We start from the raw sequence: 26,843 nt of genomic DNA, 5'->3' as shown, positions 1-26,843 counted from the left end.
CTCCCATACACTCCAGGTAATGAAGAGCACACCAAAGCTATTAGCCCACACGCAGATTATCATGCTGTATTAAGTCAGTAGTGGTAACATTAGTCCTTCGCTTCCCTCCTCCTGCGTTAGTTAAATATGCTTTCACTCAAGTTTCTCTCAGCCTGGACCAGAGAAAAGAGCTACTGATTCCTTTGTTCTTGTTGTGGAATTCTTATTTGAAGTCATATGTTGTTCATCACTCAGGCATTTGAAATTGCTGTCCCCTCCCATTGATTCTAAGGTGATGAATCTAAACTCGTTAATTTCTAAAATACTACACCATAGGCCATGATTGCCAAAAAACAAACAAAAAACAAAAAAACCAAAAAGTATCTGTCTATTGAAGAAAACTGAGGTCACACAATGCGCTGTCACTTACAGACCCCACATTTGCCAGGTGGTTTCAGTGTAATCACTGTGAAAGGGAAACTTTCCTGTGCAGGGAGTTAAGTCATTCCAGCTTTGCCAGCCAGTACCAAGCTGGTCCCCACGCTGGCAGGCGCCCCTTCTAGGTATTCTGTGCTCTTACCAGCCATCAAATACTTTGACTATCACCGCAGTTCCTTCAAACCACAGCACTACCAACCTGGTGCCTGTACTGATAGGAGCCCTCTGGTTAGGGTGCCTAATATGTTTTTTAAAAACTGCTTTTCTAGAGACATCCACCTTAAACATCGGGGTTCCCAAATGTGCACTGCTTTCTGGATGGCCAGGATGTAACACGTGACGCTCCCACTTTTATAGATGCTCATAAAGCACCTACCAGCGCGGTCTCCCTCCAGCCTCCTTCACCCCATGGATTCCGGACGATCCAGTGCTCGGTCCCATTGCTGACACCCCACCCAGCTGCAGAGACAACACGGCTTATGAAGGACCCTCCTTGTACTCAGTCTAGACGCTGCCAGTGTCTTTATCCACCTTTTCTGTGGCCATTATATCACAACTAATGGGGCCGTTTGTGCAGATTGCCCCCATCTTCTCCCTCCTGGAGACAGCGCCCCGGCCACCCACCCTCTCTCCAGAGGGTGTGTTTCTGAGCGGCGTGGCGCGCCGACCTCTGCGCACGGCCCGCCCTGGTCCAGAGGGTGTGCCTCTGACGACGTGGCACGCCGACCTCTGCGCACGGCCCGCCCTGGTCCAGAGGGTGTGCCTCTGACGACGTGGCACGCCGACCTCTGCGCACGGCCCGCCCTGGTCCAGAGGTGTGCCTCTGAACGGCGTGGCACGCCGACCTCTGCGCACGGCCCGCCCTGGTCCAGAGGGTGTGCCTCTGAGCGACGTGGCACACCGACCTCTGCGCACGGCCCGCCCTGGTCCAGAGGGTGTGCCTCTGATGACGTAGCACGCCGACCTCTGCGCACGGCTCGCACTGGCTGAACTGGTTCTAGGCCCGGTGGTGGCTGCGGGTTTCACCGGGGATGCCGCAGTGGTGGGCGCGCTCCCACGCCTCCAGGCCACTGCCGCCCGGGCTTGCGCTCTGCACAGGCGGCAGGGTGGAGGCGTCCCCTATGCACGTCGGGTTCCGTCCGCCGAGGTGGGCTGCTGCGGGGCCCCCACCGGGGGACGTGCTGGTTCCCGGAGACGCAGCCGTTTCACGTGGCTCCAGTGAAAGCTCTCGGGCAGCTCTTACCCGGGCAGGGACTCAAGAGGTCGGGTGTAGGCTGTGCGCCCCAACCGCGACAGCTGGTTCCCGGGCAGGAGCCGGTGGCAGCTCCGCCCGGACGGAAGTAGAGGCCGACCCGGGCGGCGCCTGCCAGCAGCAGCAGCAGCAGCAGCGGCGACCTCGTGCCACGCCTCTGCCCCGTAATATCTGCGGTTGTGGTGGCCATTCACTCTTCAGTCTTTCGGATCTGTTTCCTCCACCTTCTTACTGCCTTGCTGTGTGACCCGGGCAGTGGAGCTTTCTGGGCGGTATCTGATTTCCAACTGGGGTTGGCCAAAGGACGGCACGGACAGGAGATCAAAGTTTGGGGAGAGAAAGGTCGGCATTTGGTGGTAAATTGTGCTATTTTCTGCCTTTAACCTTGTTGGCCTCGCTCACTCCGGATCCATGGTTTGGGACCACGTCTGCACCCCGCATGACTATGGCTTCTTCATCCATGCCGCACCAAGATCAGTGACTCCCTTTCCTCCCCTTCCCCCTTCAGGTTGTGGGGTGCGGTGGGGGGCAGGTAACAGCGTCCCAGTTTGGTTAAAGTCCGTGACCTCCATCTCCCTTTTTGGTTCCCTTGTCCCTGACCACCCATCTGAAAGTGGTCCCTTTTTAGTCTTCAGTCAAACCGCCTGAATGGAATTGTTCCATCCTGGGACCCTGATACAGTGCGCTCGTTCTATCAAATTCAACATTTGTTAGTCTGAATTTTAGATACAACTTAAATACATGTGCACGTAATCATATGCCACTTAAAGCTAACTCTCAGGGGAACAAAAGGTTAAATAAAAGGTTAGAAGACTGTCAGTGTTTCCAGATGGATTTAATCACATAATTCTCAGGCGTTCTTCTTATTCCATGTGTATATATTCTTTCCATGGTCACCAAACTGTTTTTGCATTCTAAAATCTTCTTTCGTCTTCTTAGGACATCTTGATGGACTGTACATACGTCGTTATATTATAGAGGACCTCAACGTAATAGGAGATCTGAGAATAGCACTTGCAGTACATAGAATTACACAATACTGAGAGGCTTTCAGGACGCTGCAACTACAGGCAAGCTCATGTAAGTGGTTAGAGGACCACCCCTGGCTTCCAATTTTCCAAGTAGAAACCTATTTTCAAACTACCTACACATTTATAATATGCTTTTCTGGAAATGATATTAGGTATGAAGTATCTATAAAATATTTAGACATCTAAAAAACATTTTTACATTGGAATCCTCTGATACCTGAGCTATGGAGACCCTGGGCAATTAACTAGAAAATCAACAAAATTACTTCTATTGTAGTCATTTACTTATTTTCTATAGAACAAGATTTGTTTCTCAGTTTTCTAAATAAATATAATACTGAAGGGAGGAAATGTATGCCCCATGGTGAAAATTAATGTCCTTTCTTTAAACAAGAAGAAATAATTTAAATAACATAAAGGATTTAGAAGCATTTTTGTTCAGGCTTTTTCCATGCTGCCTCTTCATATCTCCTCAGAGAAGGTGGAGAATAAATTATCATGCAACCTGAGTGAAAAACCAGAATTTAGTCCTGTTTCTCTCCCTAATAGTAATAATGTATAAGAAACAACTTTTCTGGGCTGGTGTTTTCTCTGAGAATGGCGGATTACCAATTTGTTAAGATCCCTTACAGCTTCAAGATGGTATATTCTGCCTATAAACTGGGATTTCTCCCTTTGCCATTGCAGAAGGATGGGCCCTAAAAAGATTCTTAGTTTCATAGTAACTGTTGGGAAAAAGAAGGGAATGTTTGGCACAAATTAGGACAGACAGGACTGTTGCTTTAAATTCTTGTTGGCTCCACATAACAACACTCACCCTTTCAGCAGCTCCACCCGGTCATTCAAATAGCTGTGGTTGGGCATATGCCATGCAAGGTGTTGACTGCAAATGCAGAATCTATAGATTTAGCTTCACTGTGAGGAGCTTCCTCAGACTAGTTCTGTTCCCTCTGCCTCCTGGCAGTGATGAGCTGCGCCCTTCTCTGCCCACTACCTAAAGGAAGCTCTTTGAGAAAATGTTCTCAGATTTCTAAGGAGGTTTAGTCCTCTTTGACCTCATAAAATATATAATTATGTCACCATCTTCCCACCTTTATTCCTTCAACATCTGGCAAATTTTCTCTCAGAACACGATTTTTGTTGAGATTTCAGTCACAATTTTGACTAAATTAAGCCATCTGTGAGTCTTCTTTTTTTTTCTTACAAAAGTGCTTTCGGTAGCTTCCTTCTGGCCATCTTCTGCTGTGGCCTTGGCCGTCATTGGTAGTTGGTGCGTCAAGGAACACGTCTTCAATCTTAGAGAGCTACTCATTGTTATCAGGAAATTTAAGAAATTCCAGCTCACTTCCCCTGATGCCTGCTGGAGTAGGAAATCAGGGATGAGTTTAGGTTTGGGGAGAGGGAAGGGGTATGGCCTATAACCCTGGAATCCTCTTAAGATGGTCAGGCACAGCTACCATCACTTTTCCCAACAGCATCCTGACCCACCAGTTTTGCCCACATCAGACTGCACCACTGGGTGAATCTGGTAGATCATCATGGAGCAGTACAGTGTAGGAAAGACCAGGAATTTTAACATTAAGTTAGTTTTGCCTATGGGCCACAGAAAAGTTGGCTATAGACCTCAGCACTTGAGTTTTAGGAAATTTCTCTCTGATCTCTGAATTTTTCTCCTTTCCTCCCTTCCTTTCCTTTGTCTTCTTCCCCTCTCTGCCTTCTCATCCCCCTTTACAAGCACCTCCTTTAGGGAACTTCCCAAGATTTGTCTTTTCTTTTGTCTTAAAAAGACAAATTCCCACTTCTTTCACTGGACGCAATTGAAGCTCATATGAAAAAGTGCTATGTTCCTGTAAACATGCCTGGTTCTTTCTGTAGCATAGTAGTGTAGGAGCCAAGGGTTAAAACAAGACCTGTGGAATTTGTGGGGAGCAGCTGGCCTCAGGGCAGGTGGCAGTAAACTGTGGAGATTGTTATGTAGAGCAGTGTAGGAGGAAGAGAATATTTACCCCAATTGGTTATGTTAAGCATGAAGGAAGAGAACACTGAAAGATAAGCTCTCTGTTCCCTCAAGAAATGCATGCATGCCTTTTGTCACCCTGCGGGATATAAGCAGGATCTGGATAAGAATGAGGTTGTCTGTTGTTTGTTAAAGTTAAGCTTCAGACCCCCTGAACCCTGTCTTTCTTTCTTTCTTTCTCCTCATTCCTTAATATCCTTTGAGCTCCGTTTCATAGGAAACAACAAATTCACTACATTTTTAAAGATATTTAACAACTGGACTTTTAGATGTAACTTGATTCTTTGAGACCTAACTTGAGTTCCCATCATATATATCTTAAGTAGTTTCTACAGAGGATCATTATTTAACAATTCTTTCTTGCCGTGTGAGCAGGTTTTTAGTATCCCAACATAAGTACAACAGTCACTCAGGATATAGAGTCCTTTTTTTCTCAGATTAAACCACTTTCTTGTGTCACTGTCTATATCCTATCAGCTCTCATTTTTGGTTCCAAAGAATATCCTGCTTCTTACTGGGATGACTGAGGGTCTTTCAGGGAGCCCACAACCTCCATGTTTTTCAGTCTGGGCACGTGTTCCTCACATGGGCATGGACTGCAGCACTGGTGCCTGTGGGCCCCGTCGGCTGGGCCTCACTGGCCCCCTGGGCATAAGGCAGCAGAGGAAGAGAATGCTTCTGCTTCAAAGGCACAAAGTTAAATTTGAGGGTAGGAACAAGAGAAGAGAGGGGCTAGCTAGTTGTCCCATGATATGAAAATGATAAACACTGGATGAGAGGGAAACTTCAGGCCTTGTACTTCCTCTCTTACCCAGAATATATCAATGGAAGGTCTTGACTTCACTTCCTGTAAAACACATTCATCGAGTATGTTTCCTGAATGTATTGTGAGACCTCTTTCATTAAAAAAGTGATGCATTTGTACCAAATTGACAAAAGTGTGCTATAATATAAAGTGAGTATTTAAAATTTGTACCAAATTACAGGATTGTTAAAATAATTTGAATTGAAATAGGGTAATAATACTTCAAACAAACTGTAATCTATCATTTTATAGCTATTGAGAAGAATCTATAAGTGTGGGAAGAAATGAAAAAAGGGGGCCCATTTGGTCAGTCTTGTTGTTCGCAAGCAAAAATTGACATGAGTAGTAACAATGGGTGTATGAGGCACCCAACACTTTATCGCTGCAAAATTCAACCACACCCAAGAACTGGAAATAAATACAAGTAAGTATATCTCTTCCCATATGCTGGGTCACCTTTTATGCTTCTATTTATTGATCCTCTCCATAAACATGTAGTAACTGTTGGCAGAGTAGTCAAGAATCCTGGGTGCTTGTACATTCAGATTAACTGGTTGGGTGGCTGTGGGTAAAGGCACTTAGTCTCTCAGCGTTTCAGTTTACTCATCTGTCAGATTATACTGGATTATATCTAAGATAACACCCATCAATAAAAGTCCTTGAGTGTGCCTAAAGGTGTTTTTTTTCATGTATGGGTTATATATACTGTGGTATATCTTTTCAGATGAAGATACTTCTCTTCCTAAATTAAGCTTTGATTTTGCTGAGAATGAATAGACTTATAAAAGTTGTAGGAATAAAAACTTTGAGAAATGTCAGAATATAAGAAGATACCATGTTTTTGGTAGTTTTGATTAGTTTTGAGTATGGGTTTTCAGGCTACATTTTTTTCCCTTAAATGTCTCCCCCCGCCCCAATAGTTTACTTGATAGAGCAAACAATGGAATTTTTTTTATAGTTTGAAGAAGCCTACTGAATACCAGTGCTGAATTATAACTCCAGAAGAGATTTTGGCAAATGTAAATGACTACCTAGTTAGTTTGACTTTCTTTAAACTTATGAATGTGGGTGTGTGTATATGTCCATATATAGAAAAACACTTATATGTGTGGTTATAGGTATATAGGCATGTCCATCATTTTTACCAGAATCACTACACCTTGTTTTACTAACCAGATACACTGAATCCTTTTGCAAAGATGAATTTGGATACACATTTTTAGAAATAAATAATTGCAAATCAAAATGGAATAGCATCTTAATGATACTGTGTCTTACAAATTAGAAGGCAAAATATGGTAATTTATCTTTAAAAATTCAAATGAAAACTACATAAGTTTAGTGTACATTATTTTAGGCAGAAATTGTTTTTTAAGGCAATTCCATTTTGAAATGGAATTTAATTTTATTTTACTCATCAGAGAATGGAAACACTATTCTTGAGTACATTTAACTATAAGTATTAAAACCCTTAGGGATTTACTTAAGATTCTCAAAAGCTGTATTCCCTCAAAATATATATTGTTTACTGCTTCCTACCATTATATACATTGACTTTTAGAGAAATATAATTACAGAATTTGCCAAGTTAATACCCAATTATGTATTAAATTGCAAATTTTCTGTTTTATCTGATAGTAAATAGATAATTAGTTTTTCTCAAAGGCCATTAATGTTTTGTATACTTTAATTTGAGTCATAAAACCTGTTGCTTTTTAACAGACTCATAACTTGTAAAAACCTATATTTTAAATTAGTGCTGCCATTTATAATGCTCAATATAAAATGGAAAGGGTCAAAATGTTTCATGTTGATTTTCAAAAAAATTTTTTTTCCTAGTGTTTATCCAACATATGACTTTGCGTGCCCCATAGTTGACAGCATTGAAGGTGTTACACATGCCCTGAGAACAACAGAATACCATGACAGAGACGAACAGTTTTATTGGATTATTGAAGCTTTAGGCATGAGAAAACCATATATTTGGGAATATAGTCAACTAAACCTCAACAACACAGTGCTATCCAAAAGAAAACTCACATGGTTTGTCAATGAAGGACTAGTGGATGGATGGTGTGTTTGATGTTATGTAGAACAGAAAGGAAGTAAGGACATGGTACATAAGTGGTTTTAAGTAACTGATGGGTGAGGAGGGTGGTCAGGAGGATGTAGAATGGGTAGGTCTATAGGGTTCTTGGTCCCTAACTACGTTTCAATCAGTGCAATAGGTTTTTCCACCCTTTTAAAATGCTACTACATGCTAGTACATGTTGTATATAGAGCATGAAAGTGGAGAGCACACGTGAGGATGCATCCTCTGCCTATCTCAGCATTTAATAAAGAAGTGGTTGTGACTCTCTGGTCCATCATGTATCTGGTCAACACTCTCCGCACTCTGCTGAGGCTCTGAGAGTTGCTTTTTAATCAGTTCCTTGGAAGGTCACGAACCTCTGAGTTGAGGTGAGGACCTAAACGGTCTCTGCCCTGGTGGTCAGGTGCCACTTCATGGCACAGTTGCCGAAAGGATTCAGCACCTAGAAAAAGTCTGGAAATCTCTGTAACATTTAATAACCTATGTGAGGTTTTTATGAGAAAGGCAAGGATATAAAACTGAAAGTGATCTTACAGCCACTTGTCTGTATAAATGAAACTTCTTCAGCTGGGTCACCATGTCTGTAAGGTCTAAAAATATTTTTCATCTGAATTAACAAAAATATGTTTATTAATTTGTAGCATCACATAATAATGACTAACGTGTGTGTTAAGAATAAGATGAATAGGCAATATGCATTTCTTACTGTTTTACTGTGGAGCTGAATTTGATAAAAGGCAAGTTCATCTTGAAGATTGCAAGCCTGTATAGAATATTGATGCCCAAATTTGTAACAACTTGAAAGGCTTTATAAAGTAAGTCCATGACGTGGTCGACACCAGCCTCTTAGGATCTGAGTGTCATGATCATACATAGAATGAGAACCTCTAATATTTGTAAATAAAATGCATCAATGGCTGGGTTTTCCATACTTTTCCATACACAAAGTCACCATTGTGTCTTTTTTCAAGTGTGCTTCCACTGTTTTTGGCGGTACAATTATTTCACTGTGTAATATTTGACTATTACACAGTTTTCCTCTTACATAAACTTGTGTACACTGAAACACTTGTGCATGCTGATATTGTGATCTGCCCAGTTAATATAATCAGCTCATAATCCATATATTTAACAAGCTAAATATAATGTTTTAGTCATTGAGGTATTTTGTACTCTCACACCTACAAATTTTTTAAAAATCTCTTCAGTACTTAAACATTTACATATTGCCAGGGAGGACCCAAGATTTCCTGCGGTTCGTGGTATACTGAGAAGAGGAATGACAGGTGAAGGACTAAAACAGTTTATCGCTGCTCAGGTGGGTTATGGTTTCTTTCCTAGCTTCTCTGATTGAATTTTCAGATATCTATTAATTTTACTCTTTAGTCTGTATTACTTATGTTGTTGTTCTCTTTCTCTTCCTTATTTGTTCTTTATAATGCAAAGCTGGTGTTAAAAGAAAAAACAATAGGTTTATACTCTGTTTATAATAGTGAAAAATTAAGAATGCCCTAAACGCCTAACTGGTGTTGCCCACAGCCAGCTTGGGCATTTTTACCCAGAGAATTATGTTACTGCTGACTCTGACCAGTTAATAGACTGGGCTTATTACAATGAACCATTAAGGGTGACCAAATTAGCTTATATACATTGTCTTATTTTCAGTGGAAGAAAACTTGCAAGTGTTTATTGGGTTTATTTTTTTCTAATTGTGCTTAGCTTGTAAGAAAGAAAAATCTCTACTATGTCTTGTCTATTAAATTCATTTTATTACTATTTTTCTAGGGCTCTTCATGTTCAGTTGTGAACATGGAATGGGACAAAATCTGGGCATTTAACAAAAAGGTACATCTATTATCTATCAGTTCTCTTTCTTATGCCTAACTATTTTATTTAATAATATAATACATGTAAAATTGATTAATGAGCCTATGGTAAAAAAAAATTGTGAAGAATATTACCATTTGCAGGCTTTCAGGAAAATGGAATGTTTTCCTCTTTTAAATATGTAAATACAGTAGGCATATTAACTCTTCCAAACAAATAACAATGATTAAAACAAAGAAACATAAAATTTGGGGGAACAGTAATAATTTTTCCTTTAATCTTTTATGAATACTCTGCATTTCATTTTTCTGCTTTCAGGCTGCGAGCTCTCTGTAAGAAGGTATACTTAATGCTTTTATTGCCTCAGCACATAGCTTTGAGCATATTACATGTCATAACCTGAGATGTTAAATAGCTTTGAAGCACAATCACAATTATAGAAAAGACTTGCTCAAATCCTTTGAAAATGCATTATTCCTCATTTTAAAAACCATGTCCTCTAGTTTTCTTAGTGGCACTGGGAAGATCTGGTTAACTCCATTCTACTGTTCCCTTGTGTACTGAGAGGACACAGAGTGTTAAAATTATGTACATCAAGTTGTAGTGAAGGTTCATTGATCACAATGACTGTGCTTTATGAATCCCAGCTTTCTAAAAACTAAAAGATGATTAAGGAATATTGCATATTGACCTTGTTAATTACTAATTGGAAGCAGATGCTTGGACACTATAAGAAGGCAAATCATTAAAATGCCAAGTTTTAAACCACAGTTTCTGTGATTGTGCTCTATAAGTTCTTTTTTGAGATTGACGCTTGATTGTGCTTTTGTCTTGCCTCAAAAAAATAGTTGCTTGTCTCGCATGTTTCTTAATTTTTTATTTAGTCCTTGAGTTTGGTTAGTTTGTCATTACATAAAGGAGTTATTAAATGATACTTTCTGTTGCTGCAGTTACTAATAATAAATGCTAGTAGAATTTACTAGCAAAGCTGCATTGTTGCACTATTATTAATCTAATTTTAAAGATTTTAATTTTTAATAAGTTTGTACATTTTCACTTAGTTCAAATATATTAAATATATTTCACTATAGTCAAGCAGTTCTGTAGGGTTTGTTGAGATGAACAGCAGTCCCTAATCTATTTTCCCTCCATTTACTTCTTAGACAAATCACCTTCATCTCTTTTAGATTCATATCTCTAAATAGGATTGTTTTTGTTTGTTTTAGGCATTATCAGTTGACTTCTCATTATGGATGATGAGAATTTATTTCCTTTTAGGGTTCTTCTTTTTTTCTTCCTCATAATTTTTTGCTTTCTTTGGAAGTGATTGTCTATTTTTTCCCATTTGTTTATTTTTCTAATTCAATCTCAGACTCCCGGCAAGTTGTCTAATTTCCTTCTGAGGTATTTAAATGCCTCAAATATTCTTTCAGTTTTATCCTCAAGATGTCTCTCCGAAATTCTTCTGTGCTGCATTGATCTGATCTTGACTAGTAGCCCTTTAACTTTTGAGGCATAAGTGTCTTCTCAGGTTTCTTTGCATCATCCACCTGGGGATTCCCTTTATTTTTGTATTGTGATGGATCATCTGATTCCTCGCCCTTCTCTTTTTATTATTTTCTTGTAGCGTATCCTGTGGTAGCTCTCTGAGAAGAGGAGCATGAGATGAAGATGTTTTGAGGTCTTGTATATGACTTGTTTTGTCATCTTGAAGGTTATAGGATCTTTTCTTTGTACCTAGTATCTGAAATTTCATGATGATGTGCTTTGGTGGGGTGTGTTTTCATTCTCATCCATTGGAAGAACATGTCACTTCCAGTCTGGAAACTCATTCGTTCAGTTTTGGGAAACATTCTTTACCTTTTCTTTTTCTTTGTTTCTTTGTTTTTTCTCTGCTGTTTTATTTCTTGTCTCTAGAATTTATCTTGTGCAGAAGTTGGAACTCCTAGACTGGTCCTCTCATTTTCTTTTCTGCCGTGTTTCCCATCTTGTCATTTGGCTCTACTTTCTGGTATTCCTGCTCAACTCTGTCTTCCCCATCCTCTGTTGAGTTTTCATTTATGCTGTATTTCCAAGATTTCTCTTTTGTTCTGAATTTTCAAAATAAATTTTTTGTTGTAATGTTGGTAGTTTTTTTTTGTTTTGCTTCTTGTAATATCTTTCTTTGTCCCAGGTTGTTTACTTTGATTTTTTTCTTTCATGTTTTAGGCATTTCTCAAATGTCTGGTTTGCCTTGGGTATCTGCTCACGTTTGAAATGTGGGACTAAAAGTCTGCTTGAAAGCCCTAAGGATAAGAGTCGAATTGTCAGCTGAGCGTCACAGGATGACCCAGCTGGGCCAGTGAGTTGGAGAATACCCGTCTGAGTAACTTTATGTCTTATCTCTTTAATCGGACATTTTTCTTGGAGGAGTTTCTTTGTCATATGCCTGAAATGCAAAGGCCTGGCTGACAGGGCTTTGGAGCCAAGCACGGGAAGATAGTAGAAGGTCTCAGTGTCTAGGTTAATCCTCCGTGTACCCTTGTCTTCAACCATCTGGTATATTCCGGAATCTGGAGACCCTGCCTTTTCACAGAGTAAACTTCCATCCTTCTGTTGATGTAGGAGAGGTGGTTGTTTTGTTGTATGGAGTGGAAGAAGGGCTGCTTCTTAGATAAACTTTCAGCCAGTCCAAGGCCAGCCCCATTCATCCCTTTGCAGGGTACCTGGCACACCAATTACTGAGCCTTTTTTCGTGGCTTTCCCCATTGTTGACTTAAGATGTTTCTCTGGACTAAGTCATTATCCCTTTTCTATATATTTTTCTGCTTCCAAAATTTTGTTGCTATTTTCTCCTCATCTGTTCTCCTAGTCCTCCTGGGTTTATGCCTTTAAACAAGACAAAATCCTCCATGCCCTTGTAGTGGGAATTTGGAGGGAGTGAAAGTAGATGAGTATCTTCAGTCTGCTTTTTTTTGTCCTGTTGTCTGCTGTTTTTTTTTTTTTTTAACATTTTTTATTGCTAAATATAACATGTATCAGAAAAGAAAGAAAAATCAATAATTTTCAAAGTATACTTCAACAAGTAGTTACAAAACAGATTTCAGAGTTTGTTTTAGGTTACCATTATATTACTTCAGAGTTTTCCTTCTAGCTGCTCCAAAACACTGGAAACTAGAAGAAATATGTATTTTTGTGTGTGTGAAAAGTAACTTATATACAAAAAAGCGATAGATTTCAAAGTACATCACACAGTTGTAGAACAGATTTTTAGCTGCTCTAAGATACTGGAGACTAAAAGAAATATCAGTATAATGATTAGCAATCATACTGGTTTTGTGGCACAGTTTTAAGAACACAGCACCATGATTTAATTTATATTGGTAGTGAAAAGGAAAGCATTCTGGTCATGTACTTTTTGTTTCTATTGCTGACTTTCATTGCATCTTTCTACACTGAAACTCATTCCCTCTGATCCCTGACTTATTCATCTCTTCTTTAGACTTCACGTCGCTTTCATTCTCTTACTACTGCTTTATTTTCTTTTGCTCTTTCCAAGCGCAAATGAAATTTAAGTGCAGCCTCAGTGAATTAAATTTAACTCTATGGCTTTATGAAGTAAACATTAAAGGCAGAATCTTTGGATACTTTTGCTTTTAGTAACTTGGTAGTTTTAAAAAGCAGTTTCTGCTAAAACATTAGCTGGAGTTCTTTAATTACATGCTCCTGTGGAAAAAGAGTGTTATTTACACAGTTTATTATACATAGTAAAGGAAAGAAGGGAGATAAGGGTGACTGGGATCGTGAGATGTGGAAAGGTTGACAGTCTCAATAGCCCTCTGAAAATGCTATGGTCATTGTTTTCTTTAGTCTGACATGAAACTAGTACATAATTTTTTTTTGCATTCCAGTTAAATAGAACATATCTAGTTCCATAGAAAAATATTTCCCTTGATACTAATGAAAGAGATTTCTTGAGTTCACTCTGTTATCTTAATTTTCCTCCTGATTTTATTTAATTGAATGTTAACATTTAAACTTTTCTGTCAAAGCAGTAGAATTACATTTTAGGGTATCCATTTCACAGCTGTTAGCCTTTATTTACTGCTTTAATTTTTAAATTTATCCTAATATTTCAGCAGTGTGATGATAATAACATTTTCTCCTCAACCTTATCCAAACTCCTGTGCATCTGTCCCTAACTAGCAAATTAAAGTATGTAGAGACTACATACTACCCCACCCCCTTTAGGTAAGGCAGGTTTTCCTTCAGATGAAATTTTTTAGAGTGATCCCAAAATATAAAACAAAAGTATAGATAGCTGTTAGGGTTGAAGTGTGTTAGAGGAATCTAAAGTCCTACTGTCTTCAGCCTTTTTCTTGCCCTTTACCCCTCAACTGGTGGCTACCAGGGCACCTCCTTGAAATCCTTAGGACTCTGGAGTCATTTGAGAACCATTGATCCAGCAACTTTTACAGTTGTACGCTTTTAGAGCTAAAAGGACTTTTAAGTCTTTTGATCCAGCGTTTCCCAAGCTTTCATGTACTCAACATCCTTTGTAATGCTTGTTAAAAATATAGATTTCTAGACTTCACTTCAAATAATTAGTATCATAATTCTTTAAAGTTAAATGGCCTGAGAATCTGTGCTAACAATCGCCCCAAGTGATATTATAGTTAGTTAAGAGAAATACCCTACTGCTTCTGCACCTTTTGTCAGATGAGTAAACTGAGATAAAGTGAACCAAAGTCAGCTTCCCAGGAAGAATTTGAGCTTCTTTAAAGAAACTGTGTTGTACTAGCTTAGGTTCTGAACTTGAGTAGTCACAAATTACATACTTGATGCTTCTAGCCTAGTAGAAGCAGAAAGAAGGGACACTTAACTGCAAGAATGTTCTTTAAGGTTCAAAGAAAGAGTGACACAGTAGGTCTAGAGTGTAGCTGGTGTGGATTTCAGTTCAGGATTTAGTACTGACGTGAACTATAAACAAATGAGTAGCAGGTGGGGTGGAAAGTTAAATAAATGGCTTTTCTGACTTTGCATGAATGACACTCTAAAAACGGTTTCTTCTCTTACTTCATTCAGAATTTCTACATTATCATTATCATTATCATGAAGAATACCTTCAAAGCAAAACTAAAACCAGCCAGGTTTGTTTAGCCATGCCCCTATTTCCTACATCCTTCAATGAGGGGGAAAAATCTTACTTTACTTAGCTATTTGAGTCCACATTTGCATCTATCTATATTTTTCTTCCATGTATATAATGCCTACACACAGCTATTGAGATTGTTCATCATGGATAATTTTAAATTGAACAGTAAAGGAGAAAATGATATCTGCCCCAGAAGGGGTATTTGAAAGGTAGAACAGATTAGCATGAAATGAGTATGACCATTCATTCATTCAGTCTGCAAATACTGATTATCTGAATATGCCAGGCCTTTGTTAGAAACTGGAAATATAGTGATCCATATAGAGACCCAGCTAACAAGGAGCATGCAGAGTAGTAGAAATATATTCCCTTGTTTATATTTCTAATCTATGAAATTGCTTTATTATAGTGACCTAAAGCTGTTCTGCTTTTGATGGTGATGGGGTCCTGACATTGATTATAGAAAGTGATACTGAAAAAACAAATATCCATATTCCTTTAAAGTGGGCTTCTCCAACAATTACAATATTGAAATCACATTTACCTATAGGATTAAAATATGACTCCAATGGGATAAGTTTTCTTTACCTTCTATTATCAGATTTAAAATTATTTTAAAAACTATTTCTAATGTTATGCTTTAACTGATTGGTTTCTTTTCACCTGCCAGTAGTTTTGCTTTAGGAATGAATTTTTAACTCCTTCGTATGGTCTTCGTTTATGATTGTTTTTCTTTTTTCTGCTTGACAATGAAATGTTAGAAAAGAGTCAACTGGCAAACCAAAAAAATTAGTAAATGCAGTAACAAAGAAAACCAATTAGTATTCCTGTGCTGCTGTTTATTTTATTTGTGGTTTTGTTTTTTATTTATTTATTTTTAAAAAATTAAGAACAAACAAAAACATTAACGTATCATTCCGTTCTATATAAATAATCAGTAATTCTCAATATCATCACATAGTTGCATATTCATCATTTCTTAGAACATTTGCATCAATTCAGAAAAAGAAATAAACAGACACCAGAAAAAGAAATAGAACGATAACACAGAAAAAAAAAGATTATACATACCATACCCCTTACCCCTCCCTTTCATTGATCACTAGCATTTCAAACTAAATTTATTTTAACATTTGTTCCCCCATTATTTATTTTTATTCATATTTCCTCTCGTCTGTTGACATGGTAGATAAAAGGAGCATCAGACACAAGGTTTTCACAATCACACAGTCACATTGTGAAAGCTATATTATTATACAATCATGATCAAGAAACATGGCTACTGGAACACAGCTTCACATTTTCAGGCAGTACCCTCCAGCCTCTCCATTACATCTTGGATAATAAGGTGATATCTACTTAATGCATAAGAATAACCTCCAGGATAACCTCTCGACTCTGTTTGGAATCTCTCAGCCATTGACACTTTGTCTCATTTCACTCTTCCCCCTTTCGGTCGAGAAAGTTTTCTCAGTCCCTTGATGGGACTCAGCTCATTCTAGAGTTTTTCTCAATCCCTTGATGTTGAATCTCAGCTCATTCTAGGATTTCTGTCCCACGTTCCCAGGAAGGTCCGCACCGCTGGGAGTCATGTCCCATGTAGACAGGGGGAGAGTGGTGAGTTTGCTTGTTGTATTGGCTGGAGAGAGAGGCCACATCTGAGCAAGAAAAGAGTCTCTTGGGGGTGACTCTTAGGCCTAAATTTTAAGTAGACTTGACCTATCCTTTGTGGGGTTAGGTTTCATATGAACAAACCCAAAGACTGGGGGCTCAGCCTATAGCTTTGGTTGTCCGCACTGCTTCTCAGAATATCAAGAATTCAACTTGGGGAAGTTGAATTTCTCCCCATTCTCACCAGTCCCTGATGGGGACTTTGCAAATACTTTTCCACTCACTGATCGAATCACTCTGGGATTCATTGGGGCATCACTCTGGACAAACTAACAAAATCTCATGTCCTACCCAAGATTCCAATTACTTATGGTGTTCAATCAAGCTATCTTCATAAGTTATATTAGGAAATGCCCTAGTCAAAATATAAATTTGTACCAAATAAACATTTTTTGGTTTAGTCTCACACATAGTTGAAATTTTTAAATATTAAGTACCATCTATTTTCAGCACCCTGCAGTAATGACATTCTTTTGTTCTTCCTCATGCAAAAACATTTTTTAAATTTGTACATTTAGTCACTATCATTATACACTCTAGGCATTCCTAGATTACACCATCTCAATCTTTATCATCTATCTTTCTTTGTGATTTCATTTATGCCCCAACCCTCCTCCCTCTATCATTCTCATATGCAGCTTCATTCAGTGTTTTAACATAATTGTATTACAATTAGGTAATATTGTGCTGTCCATTTCTGAGCTTTTATATTCAGTCCTGTTGCACAATCTGTATCCCTTCAGCTCCAATTACCCAATATCTTATCCTATTTCTATCTCTTGATGGTCTCTGTAACCAAGGAAATGTTCCAAGTTTATTCACTAATGTCAGTTCATATCAGTGAGACCATACAGTATTTGTCCTTTTGTTTCTGGCTAATCACACTCAGCATAATGTCCTTAAGGTCCATTCATGTTGTTACATACTTCATAACTCTATTCTGTCTTACAGCTGCATAATATTCCATCTTATGTAAATGTCACAGTTTGTTTAGCCAACTGTCTTTTGATGGACATTTTGGCTGTTTCCATCTCTTGGTAATTGTTAATAATGCTGCTATAAACATTGGTGTGTAAATGTCCATTTGTGCCCTTGTCCTCATGTCCTTTGAGTAGAGACAGCATATAGATGGGTCCTGTTTTTTAATCCATTCTGCCAGACTATGTCTTTTGATTGGAGAGTTTAATCCATTAACATTCAGTGTTATTACTGCATGGGTAGTACTTTCTTCTACTCTTTTGCCTTCTGGATTTTATATGTCATATCTAATTTTCCTTCTTTTTACCTTTACTCATAGTCTTCCTTTCTACACTCTTCTCCACACCTCTCTCTTCTGTCTTCGTATCTGTCTCTAGTGTTCCCTTTAGTATTTCTCACAGAGCTGGTCTCTTGGTCGCAAATTCTCTCAGTGATTTTTTTGTCTGGAAATGTTTTAATTTCTCCCTCATTTTTGAAGGACAGTTTTGCTGGATATAGAATTCTTGGTTGGCAGTTTTTCTCTTTTAATAATTTAAATATATTATCCCACTGTCTTCTCACCTCCATGGTTTCTGCTGAGAGATCTGCGCATAGTCTTATTGGGCTTCCCTTGTATGTGATGGATTGGTTTTCTCTTGCTGCTTTCAAGATCCTCTCTTTCTCTTTGACCTCTGACATTCTGATTATTAAATGTCTTGGAGTATATCAATTTGGATCTATTCTCTTTGGGGTACACTGCACTTCTTGGATCTGCAATTTTAAGTCTTTCATAAGAGTTGGGAAATTTTCAGTGATAATTTCCTCCATTAGTTTTTCTCCTCCTTTTCCCTTCTCTTCTCCTTCTGGGACACCCACAACACATATATTCGTGCGCTTCATATTGTCTTTCAATTCCCTGAGTCCCTGCTCATATTTTTCCATTTTTTTTCCTATAGTTTCTGTTTCTTGTCGGATTTCAGATGTTCCATCCTCTAGTTTAGAAATCCTATGTTCTGTCTCTCAAAATCTACCATTGTAGGTTTCCATTGTTTTTTTCATCCCTTCTACTGTGTCTTTCATTCCCATAAGTTCTGTGATTTGTTTTTTCAGACTTTCAGTTTCTTCTTTTTGTTCTTTCCTTGCCTTCTTTATATCCTCCCTCAATTTATTTATCTGGTTTTTGATGAGGTTTTCCATGTCTGTTCATACATTCTGAATTAATTGTTTCAGCTTCTGTATGTCATTTCAGTTGTTGGTTTGTTCCTTTGACTGGGCCATATCTTCAATTTTCCTAGTGTGATTTGTTATTTTTGCTGGTGTCTAGGCATTTATTTACCTTAATTAGTTTATTCTGGAGATTGCTTTCATTCTTTTATCGAGGGTTTTCTTGCTGGATGAATTTGTTGTCTCTCTGTTCATTGACATTCGTTCGCTGTAGCTGGACCTTTGCTTAAGTTTTTGTTTAACACAGGAGAATTTTGTTCTTGTTCTCTTGTTTCTTGCACTGCTTGGTGTGGTGCCTTTCCCCACACCACTTAGGAGGGCCTACTTAGATATTTAGACCCCAGCCAGATTTTCCCGCCAAACTGGCCTCCTATCAAGAGGAAAGAGTCACTTGTGTCGGTTTTCCTGAGGGTGAGTCCAGCAGGGGTGACAGACTTTCCTGTGAAGTCTCTGGACTCTGTTTTTCTTATACTGCCCTGTGTGTGGCACTTGTCTGACTGCAGGTCGCACCAGCATAAGATGATGCTCTACCTTTAACTTGGCAGACTCTCCTGCTGGGGTGTGGGTGCAGACAGAGGAGAGGTTGTAGGCTGGTTTTAATGGCTTCAAATTACCAAGCCCTGGTGTCGAATTCCTTGAGAGGGATTCCACTGAGTTGGGCTTCACCCTCCCCTGGGGAAGGCACAGGCTCCAGTAAGCCCCCAAAAGAGCTCACTTCTGCCTATGCCTGGGGCAGTTGCAGCTGAAAGCCTGCCACTGTATCCAGAGGCAGTGAAGCCTTTGTAGATACACAGCACAAAAACCTCTGTTTCCTTTTTTTTCCCCTTTTTCTGTCAGTCCTGCCACCTTGGTGCCTGGGCAAAAATGGCAACCTCCGCCTTGACCAGGTTCACTAAGCTGGGAGCCTATTTTAGTAGTCAGAATTTGTTAACTAATGCCACGATTGGTGTTTGGTTGGACTCAACTCTTGCACTGATAAAGTCCTTTCCTTTCCCCTTTGGCGACAGCCTGTGGGGGAGGGGCCGCTGGCCGCGCAGTTTTGGGAACTCACGGTTTGGGGGGTGCTCGCAGCGGTCCGCTGGTCACAATGGGGTACGCTGTGTGTCTGGTCACTATCGTGACTCCGGGAGCTGTTCTGTACTGTTTCTGGTTATTTAGTAGTTGTTCTGGAGGACGAACTAAAATGCACACGTTGTTAAGCCGCCATCTTAACCTGGAAGTTGTGAAGTTTTTTTAAATAATTAAGGGCTTTTTTTTTAACACCAGGGATGTATTTGTTGCAGGTTATTGACCCAGTGGCTCCACGATATGTTGCATTACTGAAGAAAGAAGTGATCCCAGTGAATATCTGAAGCCAGAAGAAATGAAAGAAGTAGCCAAACTTCCAAAGGCCACCCTGCAATTTCACCAATGTGTTTTCTTCTTTATTGAAAAGAAAGAGCAGGATAATAAAAGTTAAAATATGCTTTGGTGGCAATAGCCAACAAAATAGGATCATTTTCTATCAAACAGTATTTATCAGGATTTAATACCAAATGAAGTAAACTTTTTTGTGGATTTCTTGCTGAAGATATTCATCCTATTAATAATCAACAGTACATTACACAGTACTGTTACCCTCAGCTGGTACCTATTGCTTATTCTGTAGAGATAGCATGTTAGCATATAATAATTTATCTCTTCCTGGAGTCGTTATGAAAGGTGAGGTATTGTCATTTGCATTCTTTTTTTTTTTTTAGTGTGATACCTTTATTACAATTGATGAGACTATATTATGATTATACAATAACTATAGTCCATAGTGTACATTAGGGTTCACTGTGTTGGACAGTCTTATATATTTGTTTTATTTTTTTTAATTTATTTATTAATTTTAAAAATTAAGAACAAACAAAAACATTAACTTATAATTCCATTCTACATATATATTCAGTAATTCTCAATATCATCACATAGTTACATATTCATCATTTCTTAGAACATTTGCATCAATTCAGAAAAAGAAATAAAAGACAACAGAAAAAGAGATAAAACGATAACAGAAAAAAAAAGATTATACATACCATACCCCTTACCCCTCACTTTCATTTATCAGTCATTTGCATTCTTATCTTTAAACAGAAGCTTAAATGCATTTTCTATTCAGTAGATTATTCACTAACTGTCATCTTTGTCTTTAAGCCAAAACATTAGACACACTAATATTGAGTCACAGATTGACTCAAGAATCTGTCACATTGCCATATGCTCTATTTTGGAAAGTATCAATGAAATGAAAATGATATCTGTCCATCTGAATCCATAATATGAATTTTTTTTTTTTTAAAGGGAAGGAAAGACAGAGAGAAGGAAGGAAGGATGGAAGGAAGGAAGGGAGGAAGAAAGGGAAACATCTTTTAAACATTTTCTTGTTTTTTATTGTATTTTGTTTGTTTGTTTGTTTTTTACATGGGCTGGGGCCGGGAATCGAACCGAGGTCCTCCGGCATGGCAGGCAAGCACTTTGCCCGCTGAGCCACCGCGGCCCGCCCCATAATATGAATCTTAAATATAGGGAGAAGGGAGCTCCCTTCCTCTGAGTTAAACCACACTAACAGTTCAGTGCTGCTTAGCTGACAGTCTTGAGGCAAAAGTAGGTTGTTTTATTCCATATTTGTGAATTATCTTCAAGTGTTTTTTTATAGGATATTATGTTCATAGACTAGTTCATATGTAAGGTAATATGCATTGTGAAATGCTATAAATATTTTCAATGTTTATGACATTAGCTATTTTTTAATTTTGAAGATCTGAGTTATTTTAAGGGGATCCCTAACAAGAGATGGCAAGTGTGTTTGATTGATTGATTTGTATTACGTTTGCTTTGTCCCTGATTGGTTCAACCAGGTAAGTGTTGGTGGTATCTGATATCATCCACTAACTACATTAGCAAAAATGTGAGGTTTACTGAATGTTTTAAAATTTGGATGGAGAAAATAAAACCCATTAAGAGTACTTATTTGATAAAATGACTGGTGGGTAAGCATTTTAAGTGAAATTACTAAGTGATGCTCAACATTTAACAAGAACTAATTGATTAGGAAGCAGGCTATTAAGTTTGACTAGATAATTTAATTAGATATGTGGAATTTCCATTATTAATATTTCCTTATAAAATGTTCTGTATTTAGCCTGACAGTATTCTGGTCTGAGCTGGTATACTATCAATCATTACAACATAGTGAATTTTCTCAAATGCATTGGTACACTCATTGAGAAAACATTTTATCAAACACATACTGTTTAACATTTATTCAAGTGATCTCCTTATACTTTTTACTACCTTTAAAATTTGTCTTCTAAAATATGAAACAGCCCTAATTTCCTGCTCAGTCCTAATGTGACAACTTTTGTCCTGTAATGTCCTCTAGCTACTTCTCAAAAGTAACATTTATTTTTTCCTTTGCTGAGGATAGCAAAGCAGAGTCTAGTTGGAGACACACTAAGTGACAAATAATGCTGTCTCAGCCCTAAAACAGTGAATGATTGTTTTAGGCTAGAAGTAATCTCAAGGGTAGGCCACCTAATCTGACACTGTTAGTCATCAAGTGGCTGACCTAATGTCACAGAGCTGGGATTCAAATTCATGATTTCTACTCCAAGGTCAGGCTCCCTGTTCAGAGCAAGTATGTACAGTTTAGATGCTGAGAACAGAATTGGGGATATATTTATGTTAAATAGAAAAAAAATAATGAAGTATTTACTTCCTAGCAGAGTACTGAACAATTAACAGTATAGTAACATATAATTTTGTTTGGTTAAAGAATAAAATAAGTGATTGAATAAATGTGTAATTTCGCATACCAGCCTTAGTATGTTGTTTCACTAACACTCTGTTTTCTTTCATTAATCAGAATCCTGATGTTGGCTTGAAGCTGGTATGGTATAGCCCCAGAGTTTTCATTGAAGGTGCGGACGCAGAGACATTGTCAGAGAGTGAGATAGTTACATTTATAAACTGGGGCAACATCAGCATTACTAAAATGCACAGGTAAGAACTTGTTTGTTTTCAAATAAATATGGAAGTAAAGTTTTATGTTTGTTTACGTCTTAAAAAATTATGTTAGTTCAGACCCTTTTTGTAGCTGACTGGTAAATTTGCCCAGACATGTAAGATATTGCAAATTCTGGACACAAATTAAAATTTTTTTTCATATATGTTTCAGTTTGCTAATGGGTTGTCAGGGTATCTTTTACTTCTGATGTAAAATTACTCATCTAGGAATAAAAAAATTTCTAATGCTTAAGAACCCTTTTTGTGGGTGGGCCACGGTGGCTCAGCAGGCAAGAATGCTCACCTGCCATGCCAGAGGACCCAGGTTCAATTCCCAGTGCCTGCCCATGTTCAAAAAAAAAAAAGCCCTTTTTATCATCCAATTCCATTATACAGTTGCCTGTTTGGGAGTGGTGGTTCTTTGGACAGGATTTATATATATAATCTATTTTCTGTTGCTAAAATTTACTTTAAAATAATTTGTTTAATGATAAATTTGAACTTCCTAGATACTATAATATTCTTTACTTATTGATTTGATTTTTTAGATTACTTAAATGGAGCATAATATGCTTAATAATTTATGTAAACTGAAATCTCGGTTATTGTATATAATTTCAATCTAATATATATAACATAATATTTTAGATTTTATAATGCTTAATGCAGGTGACAAATTGTAAATATGTAATGTTCTTCACAAGATGTATGTTGGTCTCATCTCCAGTGAATTATTAGTATCATGATAGCTTTATATTATATTTTATTCATATCTTCAGCACCTATCCATCCCCAATATGTCTGCCATATAATCGAAGCTAAAATAAATGTTTGGTTTTAAATTTTTCTGAGGAAAATTCTTTACCTATTACAACTACTGTTGAACAAAATAGTGCATTGTTGGCAGTTTATGGTTTACTTTCTTTAAATACTTTTCAATATTGTATCTAGAAATGCAGCTGGAAAGATTATATCTCTGGATGCGAAACTGAATTTGGAGAACGAAGACTATGAGAAAACCACTGAGATCACCTGGCTGGCAGAGACCGCACATGCACTTCCCGTCCCGGCAGTTTGTGTCACGTACGAGCACTTGATCACAAAGCCGGTGCTGGGGAAGGACGAGGACTTTAAGCTACGCGTCAGCAGGAGCAGCAAGGTGACCTTCTGAACGGGACTGCCTCGTCCAGCTCGTTTACTTTAGGAGTTTAAAAATTAATCTTACACATCTGAATATGCATCGGTGCCTAGATAAAACATGCACAAAAACATTCATTTTTTAAAAAATCTTGTATCCATTTTAGAAAATCTAGAAAATATGGATTCAAATGGGAAATTGTGTCTTTTAGCAAAGAGAATGGAGTAAAATGATTCCAGGGTTTAGGAGAAAAGAATTCCTAGCCCAGGCAGGAATTCAAGTTGATTTGAGGGACGCTGATGATGAATTCAGTTCAGGAAGTGTTATATTTAGGCTTCACTGGGATATGTTTGTAGAAATTTCTAGATGTTAAAAATGTGAAACTGAAGTTTAGAGGTTGGCTAGACGTGATAATTGAGGCTATAAGAACAAATAGAGAATGAATACTTAATTTATGCCTAGGCTAAGCTAACTAAGATATCCACTTTTGGTGGTTCTATGTGTATTGTTGTATTAGTTAGGGTTCTCTAGAGAAACCGAATCAACAGGGAACACTCACAAATATAAAATTTATAAAAGTGTCTCACATGACTGTGGGAATGCAGAGTCGAAAATCCACAAGGCAGGCTGTGAAGCCGACGATTCCGATGGAGGGTCTGGAGGAACTCCACAGGAGAGGCTCACCAGCCTAAACAGGAAGAGCCTGTCTCTTCTGAATCCTCCTTAAAAGGCTTCCAGTGATTAGGTTAAGCATCACTCATTGCAGAAGACACTACCCTAGGCTGATTACAAATGGAATCAGCTGTGGATGCAGCTGACATGATCATGATTTAATTCTATGAAATGCCCTCAATTCATAGAGGGCCAGCACTAGCCCAACCAGACAAACAAGTACCACCACTTGGCCAAGTTGACACATGAACCTGACCATGACAATTGTTTTCTTAAATAAAAAAAAATTTGAAAAAAAATGAACAAAGAACATTATTGACAGTCAGTAATATAAAGATAAAAAGAGAAGTCCTGAAAATATACTCAAATATTAACTTTTAAAAATACAATAAACACAGTTGAAATGTTTTAGCCTTCACCTTTTTGTTGTGTGTGTTTAAATGGTAAATAATTTAATGTATTGTTTAAAATGGGACTATGTTAGCTACTGGAACAACTGCTTACAATTTAGAATTTTAGTGCTCTGATTTTGAAACAGTATATTTTGGTCTTAAATCATCTTTACAGCCTGAAGAACTAATGCTTGGAGATCCCTGCCTTAAGGATTTGAAAAAAGCAGATATTATACAACTCTAGAGAAGAAGATTTTTTATATGTGATCAACCTTATGAACCTGTTAGGTAAATGAATATAACTAAGCATCTATATGAAAATGCTTTAAGTTCTTATAGTAATATTTTTAAACTTGAACTTTCACTAAATACTGATATCTGACAATTCTCTATTCTGTTTTATTTTTTTCCTATATATAATATTTCAGACTTTTATAATTTTCTTTAACAAATGATACCTTTGAGCCAATATTATACATTGACTATTAAATTATTTCTAAAACTAAAGCATCTTATAATTAATTTTCACATAATCTAAATATAAGGGAAACTTTTTAAGGTATCAACATATTTGGGTAAAAAGTGTTACCTCTTTTCTTTGTAGTGTATTTTCATTAGATTTATTGTAAAATATAAAAACTACTCAGGTATATTTAAAAGGAAACTATCATGTTTGTGGTCTTATTTTTAATGATGGAGCAATAGAATTATTATAGGGAGAATTTTAAGTATGTTCTCTTTTGTCCATATTCCTTTTGATTTTCTTTTTGTCTCTAGTGTTTTTTCATTGTGTCTTTCTGATTCCCCGGTTAGACCTTTCTTCTGAGCTCCAGACCTGTGAATCTAGCTGCCTTTCAGACATTCCTGATTAGTTGTCTTTCAGGTAACTCAAATTCAGTATATTCAGAATTCTGGTATACCTAGGTATCATCTCTGATCCATTTTCCTTCATGCCATATTTCCATCAGTAAACCCTGTTGTTTGTTCTCTGTGCCTGGTTTTCTCCTATGAATCCGTTGCACTGTCTTATTTCAGGCCTTCAGCACTTCTTCCTTGATTTCTGAGATGGTTTCTTTTCTTTATTTTTTTATTGATTTAAAAAAAACAACAACAAATGAACAAAAACATTCTTAACATACGATTATTCTGTTCTACATATATAATCAGTAATTCACAATATCATCACATCGTTTCATATTCATCATCATGATCATTTCCTAGAACATTTGTATCAATTCAGAAAAAGAAATAAAAAGACAACAGAAAAAGAAAGAAAATGAAAACAGAAAAAAATGATTATGCATATCATACCCCCCCACCCATCCCCCCATCGATCACCAGCACCTCAAACTAAATTTATTTAACATTTGTTTTCCCTATTATCCATTTTTATTCCACATGTTCTACTCGTCTGTTGACAAGGTAGATAAAAGGAGCATCAGACACAAGGTTTTCACAATCACACAGTCACATTGTGAAAGCTATATCATTATACAATCATCTTCAAGAAACATGGCTACTGGAACACAGCTCTACATTTTCAGGCAGTTCCCTCCAGCCTTTCCATTACAACTTGAATAATAAGGTGATTTCTACTTAATGTGTAAGAATAACCTCCAGGATAACCTTTCGACTCTGTTTGGAATCTCTCAGCCATTGACACTTTGTCTCCTTTTACTCTTCCCCCTTTTGGACAAGATGGTTCTCTCTATCCCTTGATGCTGAGTCTCAGCTCATGCTAGTATTTCTGTCCCATGTTTCCAGGAAGGTCCACACCCCTGGGAGTCATGTCCCACGTAGACAGGGAGGGTGGTGAGTTTGCTTGTTGTGTTGGCTGGAGAGAGATGCTACATCTGAGCAACAAAAGAGGCTCTCTTGGGGGTGATTCTTAGGCCTAAATTTGAAGTAGGCTTGACCTATCCTTTGTGGGGTTAAGTTTCATATGAACAAATGCCAAGACTGAGGGCTCAACCTATAGCTTTAGTTGTCCACACTGCTTGTGAGAATATCAAGAATTCAATTTGGGGATGTTGAATTTCTCCCCTGCTCCCACCACTCCCCGAAGGTGACCCTGAAAATACTTTTCTACTCACTGATCAAATCACTCTGAGATTCATCAGGACATCACTCTGGACAAACCAACAAAATCTGAGGCAGTTTCTTAATTAGTCATCCTGTCTCC

The 26,843-nt window shown here is 37.9% G+C and overlaps 1 protein-coding gene and 1 long non-coding RNA gene across 2 annotated transcripts in view; both read left to right on the top strand.

The window, feature by feature from the left end:
• LOC143681121 (uncharacterized) overlaps positions 1-26,843 on the top strand; it is a 163,088-nt gene that overhangs the window by 31,783 nt on the left and 104,462 nt on the right. The gene's annotated exons all lie outside the window — the stretch shown is intronic.
• LOC143681113 (bifunctional glutamate/proline--tRNA ligase-like) overlaps positions 1,381-26,843 on the top strand; it is a 42,078-nt gene continuing 16,615 nt past the window's right edge. The window contains 9 exon segments of the mRNA XM_077157878.1: positions 1,381-2,749; positions 5,775-5,946; positions 8,848-8,932; positions 9,400-9,459; positions 19,711-19,774; positions 19,777-19,817; positions 22,320-22,456; positions 23,411-23,618; positions 24,837-24,949. Of these exon segments, the coding sequence (XP_077013993.1) occupies positions 5,807-5,946; positions 8,848-8,932; positions 9,400-9,459; positions 19,711-19,774; positions 19,777-19,817; positions 22,320-22,456; positions 23,411-23,618; positions 24,837-24,949 (848 nt within the window). The 5' untranslated portion in view covers positions 1,381-2,749; positions 5,775-5,806.

This window comes from Tamandua tetradactyla, chromosome 4, assembly GCF_023851605.1.
Source record: "Tamandua tetradactyla isolate mTamTet1 chromosome 4, mTamTet1.pri, whole genome shotgun sequence".
Lineage (NCBI taxonomy): Eukaryota > Metazoa > Chordata > Mammalia > Pilosa > Myrmecophagidae > Tamandua > Tamandua tetradactyla.
This window is presented reverse-complemented; position numbering and strand designations above follow the sequence as displayed.